The following is a 20,237-nucleotide window of genomic DNA, read 5'->3' on the forward strand; positions in this document are numbered from 1 at the left end:
ACCGCTCTGCAGGGGGGGGAGGGCGGGCGGCGGCCTCCGGAACAATAAACGTTCGCAAACCGAGGGCCTCGTGTCGTGATGCTGCCTCGTGTCGTAGCTGCCGTTGTGCCTCGCGGGCGTGATGGCATCCGCAGGAGTCGAATGGGCATTCGAGATCGACTGCCCCAAGTCCACGTTAAACCGGAGTGATAACGTGTAAGAAAGTCACCGAGGGCCTGCAGCGTGTCCAGAGAAGGGCAGCGGGGCTGTGAGGGGTCTGGAGCACCAGTGTGATGGGGAGCGGCTGAGGGAATTGGGGCTGTTGGGTCTGGAGAAGAGGAGGCTCAGGGGAGACATCACTGCTCTCTGCAACGACCTGAAAGGAGGCTGTGTGAGGCGGTGTCGGCCTCTGCTCCCAGGGAACGGCCGTAGGACGAGAGGGGATGGCCTCACGTTGTGCCAGGGGAGGTTCGGGTTGACTGTTAAGAACGATTCCTTCTCCAGAAGTGATTCTGCACTGCCACAGCTGCCCAGGGAGTGGTGGGGTCACCTGGAGGTGTCCCAGAGCCATGGGGATGTGGCACTGAGGGATGTGGGCAGTGGGCACGGTGTGCTGTGGTTGGACTGGGTGATCTTGGTGCTCATTTCCAACCTTAATGATTCAATCAAGTCATAGAATAGCCAGTTGGAATGGACTCATGAAGTTCATCAAGTCCAACTCCATGTTGTTCCTTAGAAAACAGGGATAGAAGTGTGGTTTCTGGGGCTGCTTTAGCGTTTTTGCTCCTTGACCCCAGAAGGACGAGGCGAGGAGCATGTTCATGCCTGAAATGTTTCTCCTTTATTGAAGCAGAGGAGAGATAACCCCATGAGAGCTGGGTGCTGTAGCTGAGAAGTGGTGCCAGACTTATTTTACAAGACCTAATTGTGGGGGGACAGGATCTATCACTGATGATGAGTTCAGAGTTTCTGAAGCAAGGACTGGCATCCTTAGCAGGCCTGCTTTCCAGAGGCAGAGTTTGACAGGTACAGTACTCATCTAACGATGGGTTGGAACACAGGTTATGTTTTAAGCACTTGAATCCAGATGTGAGCACATCATTTTGATAAAAGCACTGTCTGGACATGTTTATATGAGTGCTTTGGTCCTCCCAAGTGTGGGAGTGCTTTGTTTCAGCAATAGCCACCCAATATAAAACCAAAAACCACCTGCAGTCTGGATGGATATCAACTCTAGATGATTTAACTTCAAATGAGTTCACTCCCAGTCTTGCTGTGAAACTGGCAAAATCAAATGATGCCTGCAGCTGGTGGCAGGGTGCCTGTGGAATGGATAGCCACAGCCTGTGATGGCCGCCGCTCTTCTGGAAGGTTATGGCTTCATTCTCTGTCAGCTCTGCTTAAGGTTTAAGTGAAAGACTGTGGTTCATAATCTGGAAACTTAGGAAGATTCAATTCTCTTCGTATTTAACATCTAAGGCTTTGATTCAGTGATGATATGAGATGAATAGCTTTGAAGTCTTATTTGGAAGGAGTATTGTCTATGGTAAGTGTGTGAAGAATAGCAGGGTTTCCTCTATCACCAGCAGCAGTGGGTCCTGGTGCTGCTTTTTGTCAGTGAAACAATGGAGAAAAATGCAGACAACTTCTTGGCCCAGTAAAAGGTATTATTTATATCTGAAGGAGCTTTAAAAAGCAAAGCTTTGTAATTAGTATCAGTTACATGCTTAGAAGTATTCCGTACCATTCTTGCAGGAGGTTGTGACATAATTAAATGTAATGCAGGTCGCTGGCAAATCTCTACCTTCCTAAGAGCGAATATAAATATTTGTAGAAGAAGAAAACAAGAAAAAGAGCTCCAGTAAAACTTATGCTGCCTTGGATACCTTTTTTTTTTTCTTCTGTTCACTGTTATGTGGGTAGCAAAAATTACTGTTCTTGAAAATTTAAGAAGTAATCTTGATAACTTAAGTTTACATACAGTGGGAGGAGGGAAAAAGAAAAAAGCAAACGTTAGGTGCATCCCTGGTAACAGTGATGTGTTGTGGTTTTGTTTTTTAATTTTTTTTTTCCCCTCTCCTAGCTGTTCCAGTTAAGATTAACCAGTAAACTATGACAAGAAGATGCCACCTTTCATCTTCACAGCCCTAGATGGTTCAGCACAGGCTGCTGCTTGTAACTGCAGGCTGCATATCGCCTTGCTGGAAGGCAGAGCTGCAATACAACGTTTAACCCTACGCTTAATGGGAAACCCACGTGTTATCCAAGCAGACTGGTCATGTGGAATGGCAGGCCAGTATCCTGAGTGAGCAAAGATGATGGCTCCTTGTGGGTCAGCAGCCTGTAATCCAGCCATGGTTCAGTGCGTGTGCAGATGTTCTGAAGTGCCAGTTTATTAGTCTTGTTTTTAATTAATTTTGTAGGACTTGCTTTTAATTCATAGGCATTCAGGAGAGTTTTCATACAAGCTCTGCCCGTATGCCAGGCTGTGTCAGGTGGAGGTCAGCAAGGATGCCATCGGTAGCCTCCAGCTACCAGCGTGCACACACTGTTCTGTGTTAGTGCTCATCCTCACAAACCTGACCCTACCTGCAGCAGAAGGCAGTTAAATGTAGTGGGCTGCACCTGCTTCTACTCACTATGTACATTTTATCCTGCAGCAGAAATATTCTGGAGTCTGTAGCTTGCATTTTATACCCGTTGTAAAGCAGCACATAAGCTTTTTGTGGTGTTTTTTTTTTTTTCTGTGTTGATGAGTTTTTCTGGTATGCTGTTGTGAACACATAGGATCACGAAGAGGAGCTGTTTGGTTTTTATGGAGAGAATGCAGCATGACATGGAAAAAATACAGCTGTCCTTGAATACTACCACAGGTGACTTTCACTGCATCCTTCAGTTATTAAAATCCGTTCCTGCTGATCTTCAGTATTTTGTTGAAGTGTGAGGCCCTGTCCCTTCCACCCTCCCAAACAGCAATAAAACTAGAAGGGAGGTGGTCATAACCTGTGTCAATTAAAGGTAGAATGTGGCTTTATCCTGTTATTCAACCAGTTGTAGGGGCTTATGGAGGAGAGTAGCCAGCAATTTGTCTGGTGCAGTAAAGCTCGTGTTTTCATTTTTGCATTTCACCTTCCCATCTGAGTGAGTTTAGTGGGGGATCTTACTGTGCATTGCTGCATGCATGCGCAGTGCCTGTGGATCAGCTGCTGCAAGAGATTCTAAAGCCAAAAAGCCATCTCCCCTGTTAACCAGAAGTGTATGCAGGGATGGGCTTGTCAAGTCTGGTAGTGTGTTTGCTTGTTGTGTGTATCCTTTGATTTGCTTCCTAGGGTAAAACCACACGGCTTCCAGCTGCCATATAGTGATGTATATCTTGGGAAACTTCTTGTCCACAAAGGGACAGCTCTCTCATCCACGCTTCTGTGTCACTGCTGGTGAGCACTGAACCTCTTCCTTGTCACTTAGATAGCCACTAATGCCAGCCCTTCTTCAAAGGAGTCAGGGCAACATCCAGGCCTCCTGGTCAGTACTGTTCTCTTACTGGCAGGTAGAGAATTGCTTGGGAAGCGTCAAGGCCTGCAACGATTGTTCTGCTGATGGGTTAGGAGTGAGTGGTAGCTGGAGCATAAAGGTCAAGAGATTCCAACTTTGCAGCTCCCAGGGACAGAAATATCCCGTGGCTGTTGACAGTTGGTGTGGTGAGAAGACAGCCAAGTTCGTAAAGTAGAACTGTTCCTGGAACAACACAATGCATTTTGTTATTTCAGTAATTTGCTTTATGTTTTTCTAATCTAGTTTTCTAGTTGGTTTTCTGCAAGGAGGCTGCTTTGCCTTTTGCTTCTTCTTCCAGTGCTGAGGATGGGAAGGATGTTGATTTTGGAGAGCACTCGAGCTTGGGGACTGGCTACTTAGCAGCATCCATACAGTCTTTGTTCTTGTACTTTTTCCATACTGCTGGAATTCTGTGGAGGTATTGCTGCTTGCCACTGAATTTGGGCAAGAGCTATAGATTTGTGTCTTTCAATGGCTGTTTGGCAGCACCCAACAGCTTGATGACTTTCAACAGCTTAATCTGACTTCTGTCTCCTGAGAAGGCATTAGAGTAGCTGAGGGCTGTTATCCTATGGCTTGAGGTGTGTCGTAGTGTGCTTATCTTTTTTTTTTTTTCTGTTTAGAGAATATTTTGAATGAAAGTGATGAAAGTGGCCTTTTTTTTTTTTTTTTTCCTTTGAGCTTACGTATTGCTGTAGTAACTATGTAAGTGATACAAAATGAGAAAAGTTTCAATCAGAAAATGTTTTTCAGGTTCTTGATGCTTTGTAAGCAAGGAACTGCTTCTTGGCATGTTGCTGGCTAGACAATATAAAGCAACATGTGTAATTTACAGGTAAATTGTCCCCAGGTATTCAGAAATGTTCATGCATGAAGTAAAAATGAGCTGCATTAGGAGTGAAAGAAAAGCTATAGTTAAGTTAAAAAAAAAAACAAACAACTGCTTAGAGTAAGAACTGCATCTCAGAATGGTGAAATATTTTCATATTTATTTTTCGTATCTAGTTTTATGGGCTAAAATAGAAATGACTCTTCACACTTTGAAACACTGCCTAAGGTTTTCTACTTTTGAGAGTGCTTTTAAGGCAGCGTGGTACAGGTAGTGGTGAGATTGCTGGAACTGCAGCTTTGTGACACGTCTGGAACTACTACTACAATAGTGATAAAGTAATGGGCTGATTAATATTCATAAAGTCTGAGAAAAGCAAATTATCTCAGTGGAGTGTTTTTATCCTTCAAGTGGAAATAATCAATCTGCTGCTAACTGGATGTGTCAAAATGAGAAGATTTCGGTTAGAGGGATTTCTGAATGACTGCTCTTCTCCATGGTTTTGTCTCAATTGCTTTGCAGTGTATAAACAAGGCCTGTTAGGAGTACTATTTTGACCTTCTGTATTTTTGCTGGAAGGCTTGCTTTGTGTCCTAGGAATGTACTGTAAACTTTCCCTTGCAGCTTTTTAATGACTGGAGCAATCATGTCATCATCTTCATCAGCTGGGAAGAATATGTTAATTAAGAAGTTTTTAAATGAGACAGCAGACTGAGATAAATACAAACTTCCTATTTCCAGTTAAAAATGCTCATGGCCTATCAGATGCTGCTGTTCTGGTGTCAAAGTCCTACTGGTTATCCATCATGAGTGTTTTATGACTGTTTTGGTTGAACTCTGCTCCAGCCCCTCTCCGACAGAAGGCAAAAGTCTGCACTGCCTGTCCTCCTTTGTAGGTGATAAAGAAATAAATGCCAATTAAAACAGATAGTAGTGCTTGTGTGAAGCCTTTGGCAAGTTGGTTGTAGATGGAGAAGAGAAGGGAAAGGAACGAGTGAGATCCAGGGGAAGGAGAACAAAATATGTGGTATCGTTGGAAGAAAGGCCGTTTCTTGGTCTTTGGCCTAGTCTTCAAGCATCCATGCCTTCAGCTCCAGAAATGCTGTTCAAAGGGTGTTCTGAACCCAAGTGTTGTGTAACAGATATCACTGTTAGATGAGAAAATCATCCGTCCTGTGTATGCAGGTTGTCAAAGTGACTTAAAAGTGGGCAGGTAAAACCTGTAGTGAGCACAGATTATTGCATGCCAGCAAGTACAGTGCTGCTTAATATTAGAGCATAGTATATATGTAAAGGTCTGACTTTATCAATTTCATTAAAAGCTATTCTGTGATGTTAATGGCTCTGGTGAATCCTCAGAATGTTCTTTTTCCCTCCTGTGAGATGAAGGTATCTTATGCACCAATTTGTTTTTATTTTACAGACTGTAAGTTGTTACGCCAGTGGCTTATCACCCAAGGTAATGTGTTCAGAACGAGTGCTGGAAGAAATTGGTAGCATCTCTTCCCTGTTAATTTAGCTAATAATATATTCTGCAATGATGAAATAGCTAATCTAAATATTGTTTAATTTTCTTAATCATGGAGCAAGCAGGGAAAAATTCCATCTGTTCAAATCAGTGAAAGGGACTCTTATGATTGGTATAATCTCTGAAATCAAATTGGGTAATGTCTGCATAATGATAGGGTTTGCATGGCTCTTTAGACCTCCTGCTTTTGAATAAGCTTGGGTGTAATTATTATATTTTTCTGTTTGTGGTACTGCCAGAACCCAAATTTGTTTGGTATTTCAATGTATGATTAAAGAGTCTGGATCTTAAGAAAGAGTTATTTTGGTTAAATTATGTTGAGCTATGATTTTTTTTTTTCTCTTGTTGTTGTTGTTAGAAATACAGCCAGTGTGAGTATCTGTGAATCTGTGTGAAGCTGGGTATGTAATGGGTTAGATTGCTTCTTCTTAATTGTGTTACAATAAATTAAATCCTTAGATGTTGGGTCTCTGAATATCCAACTGGTTCTTGTCCATAGCATTACTGATCGAAACATTTCATGCAGGACTGAGATGAGGTTGGTAGCTGTATCACAGTATTCAGTGGCCTTTGAAAAAGAGCACAGAACAAAACCAAAAATCCAACTAACACTCTCTGAATGGTCCCTCATTTTGACAGACTGAGATCTATAATACAGCCAGAGTTAACATGTCTTCAGTGTGTGTCTGCTCGTGCTGTGCTTGGGAGCTGAACGTTGTGGGGAAGCTGTGTAAGCTTTCTTACTTTGTAGCTGAACAGAAGATGAGATGGCATACCTTACCCAGCCATTGTATGCTGTACTGTGCTGCATTCCTGAGCAATTCACCTCAAATGTCACTCTTCCAAAAGAAGAAAGGATGTCATTACTGGGCTGTGAAAACATATTTGAGGGGAAAAAAAAAAATGCTTCAACCACTTTGGTTATGGATTTCTGCTTAAACAATAAGACGACACTTGCTTCTGGCTAGAGACTTGTTTCCATAAGATAGAATAGCTGAAGATAGGCAGAGATTCAAAGCCCTTGAACTCATTTTCTTCATCTATTTCAAATAACATGAGATTAGAAATCTCCCACGTGCTGTGGTGCCACTTGTGCAGGTGATGCATGATGCCTGCTGGCAGTAACTGAAGAGCTGAGGACCTGTTGCTGCCTTTGTTAAGGATGAGGTTCTTAAGTCCTTCCATCATTTTATCCCATCAAGATGAGTAAAACAGAGCTCCTGTTTTCATGTGAACCTTCATCAGTGTCTGTCTTGTGTATGGCTGGATTTCTAAGTACATTGCAGTCTGAATTTACTAAACTTGAGGCTTCTCTTTATAGACTAAACAGAGCCCAATGAGAAAGCCTAGCTGCTTGCTGCTGCTCTGCAGCTGGAGCTAATGATGTGAAAATATGCTGTTAGTAGTTGAATCTTCATCTTGAGTTGCTTAAATATTTGGTGGAAAATGCTGTGTTTATAGCAATTGCATCATAACAGGGAGAACAGCTGAAGTGGAGTTGGTGTAGGCAGCTGCTTTTCTCAGCAGATTCTTCTGCAGTTGTGTGCCCTTGCTGTCTAGCATTGGCTAATTCCCTGGTACAGTCCCTACCAAAGCTAAGCTGTACATCAGGAGGAAGTTGACTGTGTTTACATGTAAGGAAAAAAAAAATATATATATATATATTAAAAATATTATTTTTAAAATATATTTTTAAAAATATATATATATTTTTGTGCAATACTGAGCTCAAAATGAGGAGTTGATCAGAACAGCAAACCTGCCTTACTGTAAGCCTGCTGTGCGTGGCTGGATGGTCGCACATGAGAGCAGATAGAAGGGTGCATCACTAAGCAAAAATCCAGTCATGATGCGGTCTGAGCATGTTCTTATGTTCTTATGCTGTGGGACTAGACTTAAATCCATGGCAAGTAAATGTTGAAGAAAGTTTGGTTCAGAAATGGCTGTCGTTGAGACTGTCAGCATAGTATTTTTCCATCTAAAACGTTCTTTCTTTTGCAGCTAACTTTCTCTTGTGTCAGAAATCTTTCACTCCGTTGAATCCTCTGGTCTTTATTCAGCACTTTGCTATTAACTAGTTATGCAGTGATCTGAAGTTAAACTGATAATACCAGCTTCCTATGACTACAGCAGCGATGGGGAAACTGGCAAAAATCAGAATGGGGTTTAAAACGATGCTTAGTTATGCTGCTGTCTGCTTGTTTTTAAACAAACCAGAAGTGGGTTTCTTGCTGGTGGGACTTAGGTTTTAGCCCAAAACAAAACACAGAGTTCTCAGGTAGGAGGGTTTGAGCTAATGTGAAAGGAATGTCAATTGGAGTGCTTGCTAAATGGCATGGCAACCATTGAAAAGTGGGGGTTTTCTTATTTTTTTTTTCCTTTCAGCTGTAATGTTGCAAGTAAATCACTAACCATTTGGATTTTTGGCAGATATCATTTGCAGTAGAGACTATTTTCTCTTCTGGAAAGGTAGTGTTAATTTCAAGGTCTCATTCTGTTGTATTTCACAAAGCAAAATATTTCTTCTGCTGGAAACAGTGATCAAACAGTTAACTTACTGATATTTTTGTTGTGAATCATCTAGTGTCTTCCACTGATGCGCCAAGAGGATCACCCTCAGTGATTTATCCTCCAATGCATATCCTATTTGCTTTTCTTTTATAAATGAAGAATGATGTCCTGCTAAAAATGATATTCTATAACAAAACTTACCACACTGAAGCTTGCCTGAGACTGTAAGTAAACACGTACAAATCTTTGTCAGGGTACATATGCACGTAGTGAAATATAGTATTTTACTCTTTCATTTGACCTACAGAATGCAATTCTTACCCTGCAGCTACTCCGCGTGCTCTTGGTTTGTTCTGTGGCTGCCACCCGTGAGGGTGGGTGGTGCGATGGACAAACCAGCACTTGGAAGGCTTTGCCAATCTGATTTCAACCTCCCTCCTATTTAAAAACATTCCTTACAGGTTTGTGAAATTCACATCTAGGAGAAGTTGTTCTTAATGAAGTGCATTCTGCGTAGTGCATGTGATGGGGTTGCTGCCAGTTCTTCACTCAGCTGATGCTGGGCTGCAGCACTGAGCTCCAGCCCATGGTTGGGAGCTGTGGAGGTGCTGCTCTGTTCCCCCCACTTGCCTGGAAGTACCCAGTGCCAGCAGCAGGGAGAGGTCCCGGTTGCCCTCCTCCCAGCAGGAGGAGTGCTGCTTTGATGTAGGTGGAGGGAAAGTGGGTGTCTCTCCTTGGCTGGTTAGGAAACGCTGCTTTTATGTAATTCTTTGCCTCACTCCAGTGAGGTGTGAAAAATAAAGTATGGGTGTGGGCATATCTTTCCATTAAGAGAATCTGGGAGCTCAGTGACTGGCATAGCTGCTGTGTGTTTCTGTACTGAGCAAATGGAAGCCAAACCTGAGAGCGAGCTCCCATGTTGTGCTGGCTTAACGAAGCACTGAGAAACCAATGCTCACACTCCTGAAATCAGTATGCCCCAACAGAAACAGAAAACTCTGGAGTTATGCAGTATTGAAAATAGTACACAACGCTGATCCTTGATGCTCAGTGACACTTGGCAGTGGATGGGTGAGCATTGCAGTTCTGTGGGCTGCAGTATCACCTATTGATCCGTTGTCCTCCGGTGTGGTTTTTGTCCTTAAAGGCTTTTGTTGCCAATGAACTGCAGCACTGTCTTAACAAGTTCTAAATCTGGAATTGAGGTTTCAATCCATGTGAAAAACATAGTTTCCAGAAAGCAGGAGATCCTCTTTAGCGCGGCAGAGGTTGAGGAAGCCATTCTAAGTACCGAGTCCTTTAATCATTACTCTAATATCTTGCCAGATTTTGGGACATATAAACATCACTTGAAGATAAGTGTTCTACAAAACAGAAATAACCAACTGTATATTGTAATGGGAAATGTAAGCTGTAAGACCTAAAACTGCTGATGGGAGTAACCTGAGTAAGCCGAGAGAGTTGTGAGGATGCTGAATTGACACTGCAGTTGCAGAAAGTCTTGGTTCAAAGCTGAAACAAATATTGCTCTAATGTCTTCATTAGGTTGCTCTGTGTGTACTGCTGGGCCTGTCATGTTTCTCATTTCTTGCTTTTCATCATTTGAAAACAATCGATTCTATTACAGTGTGAGCTCTTAACCTTTTTTAATACTTGATTTTTTCCAGGCGAATAAAAATCAAGATTGTTGATGTTGTCTAGACTGGTAATTCAAAATCTAATTGAAATACTCGAAAATAATTTTTCATTCCTCTAATGCAATTAATATAAACTGTAAATCTTCTTTAACAAGCTTAATTTGAAAACTTTACACACAATTTGGAGCAAAAGATATTTGTGATTATTTTTCCATCAGCGTAATGCCAGCAGGCCATGACAGATCTGGGAAAAGTACTGTTTACTCACGTGTGGAGTAGGACTGGTCTCAATTTCTTTGATTCCTAATGATGGTTGGCATTGTTGCTGCTCAGCTAGGCTTTCATGCAGCTTAATAAAGTGTTTTATCTGTGTGCCTTTATTCTATGTATCTGAAACTCTGGGATCATCTGGCTTCTCACCACTGTATGTTTGTGAACTAGAGTGACTATTTTAGCTTAGCAGAAGGAAGTCCTTCCTTACAGTAGTTCTTAGTTCTTTGGGTGGTAATTGAAGAAGTGGGATTTTCTCTGTTGAAATATTGCAATTAATACAAATTCAGAAAAGCAAAATACATTTCTTGAATCATGCTGAAGAAGGATTTAATAATGCCTTCATTTGGAAGTGCAAATGTAAATAGTAAAGGCAAGTAGTAACTGAGTGTACAGTCATTTACTGTTTCCAGTTTGGTCAGCATCAGCATGCCTGGTCAGCCCTCCTTGTGGAGGATTTCAAAGCTTACTTCAGTCATCTTGTAGAATTCTTTGTTGAGTCTCACTATCTTTGCTGTTGTCACACAAGTTAGGAGCTTGGAAACACTTTGACAAAGTGAACACATAAAGGGCAATGTGCTGACAGCAATGGCAGGTGTTTTTTTTCTAATGCAAGAGATACAGAAGTTTGTCAATTGTGTGCAAGTGTGCAGAATGAAATGTTCTTGTGGTGCAGCTTGTCTTGAACTGGGCCTTGGATGGCAGGGTGGAGATCCCTCAGTAAAGATACTGTTGTAATAAAGAACTCTGAGCACTGACACTCCCTGGTCACCTGCCTTATATCTGTGCTAAAATTCTTTGTGGGTGTAGATGCTGGCTCTGGCCCTGTCTAGTTACTGGGAACTGACTACTTGCTTGCCTTCCCCGCCCTCCCCTTCAACTATTTAGCCTTTATTTCTGCTGAGGTTATTTGTTTGTTTTTCAGATGAGACCCTTTTTGCTCTTCCTGCTACATCTGCGCCTCTGATGCACTCCTCTGCAGGCAAGTTCTTTCTGCTCACCTTTGTCTGAATACATCCTGCATTTCTGATCTGATCTCATTAACTCTTTCTGATTACCCTTCATTTACTAAAAGTCAGCGTGGGTCCAAGAACAGCTTCTCTCATTTTCAGTTTTGAATTTTCAATTGATCCGTTCAAGATTTTAATGGCCATTCATTTCTTTACACGTTAAGCTGTTCTATAAACATACTACAGCCATCTGTGAATTCTTGGACCCTTGATGTAAGAGAGAAGTTGATACTGTTAACAGGTTAATACTTTAAAATGTGTAAAGCATAGCTGCTTTACACATTTAGCAGAAAGATTTAATCCATAGTAACTTTCTGCAGTACTTGATGTAAGTAAAATCCGTACACACGTTAGTGGTTTCTGTTTGTTACTCTGTCCACCAAATTCATGTTATTTAAAAAAACAAAAAGGGACAAAAAAAGAATTCTTACAGGCATGCACGCTTGTGCATATATTAATGTGCAAGCATACACCCATACCCTCTTTCTGTTTCTTTTTTTTCTCCCCCCACCTTGGGAATGTTGGCTGCTGTACTTGGATGCTCTGTACTTGTCTGGCATCTTCAGCTTTACTGTGATCTTTGCAATGCAAAAAGTTGCTGCTTCTCTAACTTCCCATAGTTTTCTGCTAGAGAGGAGAAAATAGAGTAGCATTTTTTAACTGATACTTTGTTTTGTTGGCTAGTAATATTTATGATAAAACTCAGAAGTGCCTCTTCATAACTAACATCGTGTGAAAACCTGTCATGAAAATTTGCATTGACTTTAAGACCACCTGCATTTTCTAACTTTCCTTTCTGTCCCCATGGTCACAGAAAAAGTTGTGGACTTGCAGGAGCAGCCAGGTAGCACTAAGTCACTTGGTCAAGAGGATTTTACTGCAGTCCCGCTTGATACTGCTGCTTCTCTTCTCTCCTTCTCTCCTCTCTCAGCTGATCCCTTTAAAGAGCACACAGCCTTTGATTCACTCTCAGATGGATTACCTGCAAGAGGCATTTACAAAGAAAGTGCAAGTGAGGTTTGTAAAGAAACAATGGAAAATGTAAGAAATCCATTCCTTACAGAGGGAAATAAGAGAGACGCTTCCGAGATGAAATACTCAGAAATGGAACCCTCACTTACTAAAGCAGAAGCAGCCATTTTATTTCAAGCTGAAGAAGAAATGCAGCTAGAGGGCCCTAAAGAATTATGTGATCTGGAGAAAATGCCTGCACAGCCTCTGAGTATGTCTCCAGAAACTCCTAAAGATTTGTTTGAGAAAAATGAGGAAGATACCTTTTCTAGCAAAGACAAAGGCAGAGATGGTGATCATGATGACAAAAAGGCATTGAAAGAAGATGCTATTCGAAGGGAAGAGTATGTGGACTTCAAACCGTATGAGCCAATATGGGAAGTAAAAGGTGCTGGTCATGGACTGAGCAGCTTGAGAGAGGATGTTGGAAGTAAAATAGATGGCAAACTGGAAACTGGTTTAGATGAGAAATGTGGTGTAGATAAGCTGACAGTGCTAAAGGATTATGAAAGAGACAGTGAAGGCAGTGCTGAAGATCTGTCTTTCCCGAGCACCCCAGAAGCTGTAAAAGAACCTTCACAGAATTACATCACCTGTACTAAATCTGAATCCTCTGTAACTCCTGTTGGTAGCAAAGTCAAATCTATTTGCCCGATAGAGGAAGACACTTCAGAAAATAGAACTGATGATGAGAAAAAAATTGCAGAAATGAAAGCTCAGAACACAGAACAAGGTGATTTTAGCTCTCAAGCAGTTGGCAAGCAGGAAGGCCTGGAAGCTGACGATGCTAAAACAGATAGCGTATCAACACCGCTATCTGACACTGCAGCAAGTATGCCTGAAGGTCTCACTCCTGATCTAGTACAAGAAGCATATGAAAGTGAAATGCACGATGCGGCATGTACAAAACTTGCTTATGAAACAAAGATTGATTTAGTTCAAACCTCCGAGTCAGTGCAAGAGACTCTGAAACCTGTGACACAACTCTGCCCCTCATTTGAAGGTTCAGAAGCTGCTCCATCACCAGTATTGCCTGATATTGTCATGGAAGCCCCACTGAGCAGTGGGACAGCTGGTGCAGAAGCATCCACTGTGCAGCTTGAAACTTCTCAGTTAGGAACATTTGTTACTACTACTAGTTATGAGAATGTAAAAGAAGAGGCTGAGAAACCTCCATTATACCACGAGGCAGTGAATATGCCTTTGACACAGGCCCAAGAAACAAAACAGGAGCTGACACTTAAGAAACCTGATCGTGAGAGTAGCACCAGTCCTGAAGATCTAGAGACTCCATATATATCTATTGCATGTGACTTAATTAAGGAAACAAAGGTCTCTGGTGAATCCGCTTCTCCATCCTTACCAGATTATTCCACAACTCCAGTGACAGAACACGTTTCTCAGGTTGTGCCTGAACACAAGGAACTTGTTGAAAAACTGTCTCCGCAGTTTGGAAAATCTGACTTGTTTAATCGCCAGGTGATACCTGACTTCCCTGGGAAAGAAAGTGAAGATCAGACTCTCATCTTAAATAGTAAATCAGTTGAGAATATTGAAGTTGATGAGGAACAGGAACGACTGGTAGATTCATTGGCTGCTACTGGTAAGCCCTATTTGGAGTCTTTCCAAGCTGAACTAGACTCTTCCAAAATTGTAAGTACTCAGCCACCTGAGCCCACACCTGCAAAAACGGGCAAAGCAGAGAAGATTCCACTTCACGTGGAAGAGGTGAACGCTTTGGCTTATTCAACTGATGCATCTATTGCTACGGAACCAAAACCAGGAGATGGCAAAGATCTCTCACCTATTGAGTCTTCTCCTGTCTCAGTAGAAGATGACTTTGTGATGCTGGTTGATCCTAAAACTGGTCCCGAGTTTGTGGCAGAAGTCACTGACAGAGAAACAGTGCACAAAAATGAAAGCGAAGAGATCAGTAATGAGATCAGAGATGAGAAGAGGCGGTTGCCTTGTCCAGAGCTGCCCTGTGATCTGTCTGTAAAGAATGTAGAAGTGAAAACTGAAGAAGATGCTCATGCCTTGAAAAAGTCTTTGCAGGCTATGGACAGAGAAGTGCCTGAAGTATCCATGGTGTCCTTACCAGCCACAGATACCTCACCTTTACCTACTGAAAAAGAAATAGTCAGTGTAGGAAAGCCAGAAGCTTTTGAGAAGGAAGCTGAGAGAGGAGCTGCTTCTGATAAAGAAAAGGAAAAACCTACTGCAGTCTTTTCAGCAAAGCTGAATATATCTTCAGGTAATCTGTGTACACTGTCTTGCAGTTCACTAATCTCCATAACCTTTAGCTACACTTAAGCATGCCATGACTTACTCTTTCTTTTAAGTTACTTTCTGTAAACTTCCCTACTTAAGCAGAGGATAACAGAATAATGTTAGAGCCTGCACTTTTACCTTTTTCATTTTCTGACTGTTTCAGTACTTTTTTTATCGTGTTTATCAGGAGTGGACTCACTGTCTTCAGTTGTCTTCAGTTCTCCTGCTGGTGATCTGTTGGTGCACAAATAAGTTGCTACTCACTGTAAGCTCTTCTGTGACTGTCTACAGACTGAGCCTTAGAGGCCTTCTAGACTTGCAATAGTAAGCCAGGGGTGGTGTCTCAGTCTACTCTATATGCACAAGAGGCATTTTTCCTTTTCATGCAGAATTCAGTTAAACATCAGGCTTTGAAGCTTAGGAAGCTTTTCTTCTGTGGTACATGCAGCTTGTGCCTGGAAAAGAACATGCACAGCTCCACTCACATGATTTATGGCTTGTGGTAGATCCCTGCCAGAAATGAATAGTGCACAAAGGAGCTAAGTGCTCAGTTTAGTAGGAAAGTGACCATTAAGAAGCTGAGTATCGTGCAACCATTAAGATCAGTTTACACACACCACAGATAATTTCCAAATGGAACTTGGAAATCAGTGGGTTTTTGTTGTTTGTTTTTTTTTTTCAGATAGTAATGTGCTATTTTAAGTAGAAGAGAGTTAAAGAAATTAATTCTAAACTGTATGCATAATGGAGTTCCAGCTTCCTGCAGATTGGAGTACTTTGCTTTTTGATGTTGTGGTACTCTGCTGCTGAACAGAGTTGTACTTCTGTGAAGTGCCTGAAGATTCTAACAAGCCATAAATCCATTATTAAAATCAGTTATCTGCTTTTACTATCAAACTACCAAATTAGCAGGCAGAGTAATGAAACAAAGAACTAACAGGCAGTTGCCTTTCACTCTGAGAAAAGACAGATAATTCATCACAGGGCCAAGCAGTGGATCTGTGCTGTGTGTATTCTTCTGAGCCTTGCTTTTTTGTGCTGTCTTCAAATACTTACTCATTGGTGCTGCTTGTTGTAAGCCAACCAAAATGCAGACATACCTCTGTATACCTGAAAATGTACCTTCTGACAGCTCCAGGCTGTCAGGCTGCAGGGAGACAAAAGAAATGGTTGCAGATTTATTTAGTTATTAAATACACTCCATGACTCCAATAAAGCAAACAGAGCTTTGAGCAACCTCACTGGCAGATCTGGGTTTAATGCTGTATGGCAGATACTCAGGTTGCCTGGTGTGTTTTTTGAGGGTGCCAGACCACAGGGACCACGTACTTGACGGCGGCACAGATGTGGAAAACAAAAATAAGTTCTGAATTGGTTTGGGTTTAACTATGGAGAAACCCATCTTCATGTAAGTAGTTCTAACTTACAGCAGTTTCAACAGACTGCTTCTTTTTACCTTGCAACACCAGCAGCTGCTGCTGTTAAACACTTGCATGTCATTTTCAGAGATCTTGCCAGCTGTGCCTTTTTCCCTATTCCTTTCTCAGTATATGCTGTACTTGGCTTCCTGTCCCTTTCTCAGTATGTGCTGTACTTGGCTTCCTACCAGATAACCCTGCTACTTTGCTCTCATGCCAACTGGACTTTAAAACCCATTTCTGACCTCATAAAACTACTGTGTACTAAGGTTGACTTTAGCATGGGCTTTGTTGTGATGCTGCACTGTGGCACAGCAGGCATGGCTCCCGCCTCAGGGTGTGGGCAGGCAGCAGTGACTGTTGGGAGTTGCTTTAAGGCCTACTTATAAAAGAGGATTTGGATGCCATCTAGTGCTCGTAAATGAGCACTGACTCAAATGCAACATGGCTTTCAAAGAATGATATCCAAGGTTTTGGGAAATCTTGATTTAACAATCCCAGAAGATAAATGGGTTACATACCTTGCTCTTTTTGTTGTACACACTTGCTTCACTCATAGTACCCTCTTTACTTGTGGATAGGGATCATTAGTTCTCACAAATAGGGCAGAAAGCCATCTTGCCATAAGCTTATTTTAGCAGGTGGAGGTTTTCATGTTACCAGCTTACAAACTCAAAGTACGTTGCGGGCTCCCCCAAACTGATATTTCTCATCGTGATGTCAAGTTGTATGCTATGCTGTAACCACACAGGCAGTTTAAATTACAGATAGTCATGCTGAACAGTGCAGGAAGCTTAAAAATGGTTTTCAGTTTTGCAGGAAACCCATTTGATGGTGCTTCTGAAGATCAGTCTCTGTTGACATTTGTTTCTGAATGTGCTGGGGTTAAGTTTCAACCTCACAGGCTAACGCATCTCTCATTTTCATGTAAGCTACAGAGCACTCAGTACTTGAATTACAGAAACACAGAGATGTGTATGATACCTTATTTCCCAAATTTTCCTGAGTGGGCAGATGCAAAGGTGAATTCATAGCGGGTAGCCTCCTTTGAGAGGGCAGCTGAGCCCTATTCATGTTGGAGCTTTTTCTTAGCTCCAGTGGTCTTAGAAGCAGAAGTAAAGCACTTCCTATCATTCTGTAACAGCAAACCAGGATGTTGTGGTTATATGAAGTATAAAATGCATCCACTTGGTTTGTTCCTGGTTCTTTCCGTATTGAAAAACAGTTGGTTAAGTAGAGCTGCACAGCGAGCGAGAAGTGCTTTGGTTTTGTTGTGTTTCACTGAGGGAAAAATAGCCTGGAATGATGCTGGGCAATTTCCTTAAGGAGCGTTGTATTTTTAAAATACCATTTAATTCAACGCAGAATCTTGGTTTAATTACATTTGATTTTATTTTCAAATTGTATGTCTGCTCAGGTCTTCTTTTATGCTAGTAAGTAGTAAATGGAGGCTTATATTCCCGTATTGGGAATATCTGAAGGAGTAGGAGGCATTAAAGGAGTCACTTGGAGCAAAATCTATCTGAGGGAAAGATCCGTTGTGTTCCATTGGAGCTCTGCTGTTGAGAGGCTTTGGGCGTAGTTCAGACTGCAAACAGCAAATGAGGCCTGTTGGGCGTGTAAGAATTGTGGAGAGAATTGAGGGCTTGTGGTTATCAGCTTTGGCAGGAGCACCGATAGGCAGCTGACTCTGGGTCAGACCAGAGCTTGTTCTCATCTAGAACTCCTGCTCCAAGGCAGGAGAGCTCCAGCCAGCTGCTAGTGGAAAAGTCAGTGGGTAGGGCCTGCTCCCTGCAGGCGTGCAGCCCCTCAGAAGAGCAGTGCCTTCAGCAAAGGATAGTTAGGAACTTGGCTGCATCGCTTTTGGTTGTCTGGGTCACTTGATAGTATCATTGTGCACTTAGTCCTTTGGAAGCTTTATCTTAATGCTGGTACAGAAACATCTGTGTTTCCGTAATGACACGATAAAGCTCGCACGGAAGTTTGTTGGCGCACCACCAGCACTTGGTTTTCATGTAGAATAGCATGATGAGGTGCCTGAAAGGTGCATGATGATTATTGCCTGAAAGAAGAGGAATACAGGTTTCATTTGGGATCATTTGCATGGGATGATAGGAAGGGAGACTGAACGTGCAAAGGGTAAAGAGAAGAATCCTGAGCATGGAGAAATTCCTGCTGATGGAGTTGGTGCTGATGGAAGATGGGCTGGTAACCTGTCTAAACTGCCTTCAGTTGCGTATCTATAGCAGTATGGAAAGTTAGTGGAAAGGACTTGCTGAAGGCATACAATTTATTATAAATTTGGTGGCATTGCAGTCATACAAAGGGTGAGGGGAGAAGCACAGGGTTTGTTGGCTTCAGAATTACAGGTCATGGGCAGATGGAGATTTTCAGACATGTTTGGTATTTCCATGCAGTGCAGGTCAATGAGTTTCCTTGCTCTCCAATATTTGAGTATGCCCTTTGCCTTTCTACCCTATGGTGTGTGTTTTGATTTGTGTGTCAAAACTGAATGGAATCTGCGTCTTTATATAAATTAACGTGTCAGGGTTTTAAGAAGTTTTAGAGCACTGCTGGGAGCATTTAGTTTTTTTGTTTTTGTTTTTGTTTTTTTTTACCAGTCCCAGGTAGGAAAGAGAGACTAATATTAAAGAGACTAGTATTAAAGAGCAGTCACAAATTTTTCAGCAAGAGCGGAAAATAGATTGGCATGGTTCTCACAGCTCTTGCAGGCTTTGAGTTTCTAGTTTTGTCTCAGGCCTGCCCAGTATTTTCTGTAAGTTGCTTCTTAAAGGTTAGCTGTATAAACTTCTGGCTTGTCCTTGTTTCTATTGAAGTGAAGAGAGAACTGTCAGATTTGCAGCTGGCACCTTGGGGTGGTGATGTAAAATACAAAGGGAGATGTTGGCTGCAGGAAAGGGGTAGTGTGCAAGATAACCATTCTCAATCTCTGCTCCTTTAAAACGAATAAATACGGCCCAGCAGCACGCAAGGATGCTGTGTACCATCAGAAAAGTGTCTTAGCCCTTATTTGAAAATCAGTCTGCTGCAGGCTGCCGGGTGAGCCGCTGCTCTGAGCCCCCTCCCAGCAAATGGCTGCGGCGGCGGTGCAGCCGTGTGTCGGCACAGCAGCAGGCTGCCTCCAGCCGGCACTGCGTCAGCTCCACGCCCCGCGCCGTCAGCTGACCGCCTCCTGCAGCACCAGTGCAGCAGCGGCTGCAGACGCGGCCGAGGAAGCCCATGTTTGCCATCCTAGGCTGTAGATTTCTCCTCTTGCAGCTGTCCTATTGGTATGCATAATTGGTAACCGCAGCTGGAGGGTAGACCGTGTGTGGAGAGATGGACAGTCAGCCGAGCGGTTGGAAGGATAAGGGTATTTGCTCTTTCAACTTTTTTCTCTATTTATTTTTTTCCTTAAGATAAAGATGCTGTGGGTTGCTTTTAATGAATGGTATTTTTAGCACGCGTTTGATTGTGGGGATGTATGTGAAGGTGTAAGATACGTTGGTATTGCATGCAGAACGGTAAAGGCTGCAGATTAGAAGAGATGAATGCAAGCGGTGCAGAAAGAATAAATAATTTATGTTGGTGAAGCAGCTTGTGTGGCACTGCAGAGCTCTGCCAGCCCCACTGAGCGTGCTAAGAACAGCTCCTCTGGGTATGCGGTGCACAAATAGCACCATATCCAAATGTAGTTCATGTTCCTTTAAAATCTGTGGATTATTGATAATTTAAAAATATTAACCATTAACTCAAGAGAATGTCGTGTCTGCGGTTCATGTGGTTTGGTCATTTTATGAGGAGACATTGCATGCAGGCTGCAGCAGGCTGCCTGTTTCTCCCTTCATTATGGTGTGTTTGGGGTCTTCCCTTAATTGCGCTTGCTCAGAGTTGCCCATATTTCTGTGGGATTCTAGGTAAACCTGTGCCTGGTTTGCAGAATGCAGAGGTGTTGTGCCGGGTGGTAAATAAGAAGCTAGCCTTAAATTAGTGTGCTGCTGACCTTTGTTCCTGCGGCCGCCAATGGGAGATCCCTGTTGTCAATCTCTGGGGATCATTATTAGTGCTCACTGTGTAAGAGTTTAAGCCTTACCAAATACGTAATCTCCAAAATTTATCAGCAGGACAACCTTTGGAAAAAAAATGTCATAATCTCTGGATACTGAATTTGTTAAAGGTCCCTGCAGTGCTTGGTACTGCTGAACTTTGCCTTTTTTTTTT

At 42.3% G+C, this 20,237-nt stretch overlaps 2 protein-coding genes across 6 annotated transcripts in view; one reads left to right on the forward strand and one right to left on the reverse strand.

The window, feature by feature from the left end:
* The window catches only part of EML6 (EMAP like 6), a 98,738-nt gene extending 98,589 nt beyond the window's left edge, over positions 1-149 (reverse strand). Inside the window, exon 1 of the mRNA XM_031552664.1 lies at positions 61-149. Within this exon, the coding sequence (XP_031408524.1) occupies positions 61-149 (89 nt within the window). The remainder of the gene's footprint in view (positions 1-60) is intronic.
* LOC104909464 (reticulon-4-like) lies at positions 65-14,655 on the forward strand. 5 transcript variants are annotated; one of them, XM_031552283.1, is made up of 3 exons: positions 65-195; positions 11,232-11,288; positions 12,131-14,655. In XM_031552283.1, the coding sequence occupies exons 2-3, from the start codon at positions 11,273-11,275 to the stop codon at positions 14,638-14,640; spliced, it is 2,526 nt and encodes an 841-aa protein (XP_031408143.1). In that variant the 5' UTR covers positions 65-195; positions 11,232-11,272; the 3' UTR covers positions 14,641-14,655. The 5 variants fall into 5 exon arrangements, with proteins under 5 accessions (XP_031408143.1, XP_031408145.1, XP_031408141.1 ...); XM_031552285.1 differs by having other exon boundaries at positions 12,248-14,655; XM_031552281.1 differs by lacking the exon at positions 65-195 and adding an exon at positions 5,684-5,819.
* Positions 14,656-20,237: the final 5,582 nt, after the last annotated feature.

This window comes from Meleagris gallopavo, chromosome 2 (assembly GCF_000146605.3).
Source record: "Meleagris gallopavo isolate NT-WF06-2002-E0010 breed Aviagen turkey brand Nicholas breeding stock chromosome 2, Turkey_5.1, whole genome shotgun sequence".
Taxonomy (NCBI): Eukaryota; Metazoa; Chordata; class Aves; order Galliformes; family Phasianidae; genus Meleagris; species Meleagris gallopavo.

Coding starts and splice junctions, on each gene's coding strand:
- LOC104909464 (XM_031552281.1), top strand. CDS start 5,693: ATGTTAATGGCTCTGGTGAATCCTCAGAATGTTCTTTTTCCCTCCTGT. Junction 5,820..11,231: donor CCAGTGGCTTATCACCCAAG/GTAATGTGTTCA, acceptor TTTGTTTTTCAG/ATGAGACCCTTTTTGCTCTT. Junction 11,289..12,130: donor TCTGATGCACTCCTCTGCAG/GCAAGTTCTTTC, acceptor CCATGGTCACAG/AAAAAGTTGTGGACTTGCAG.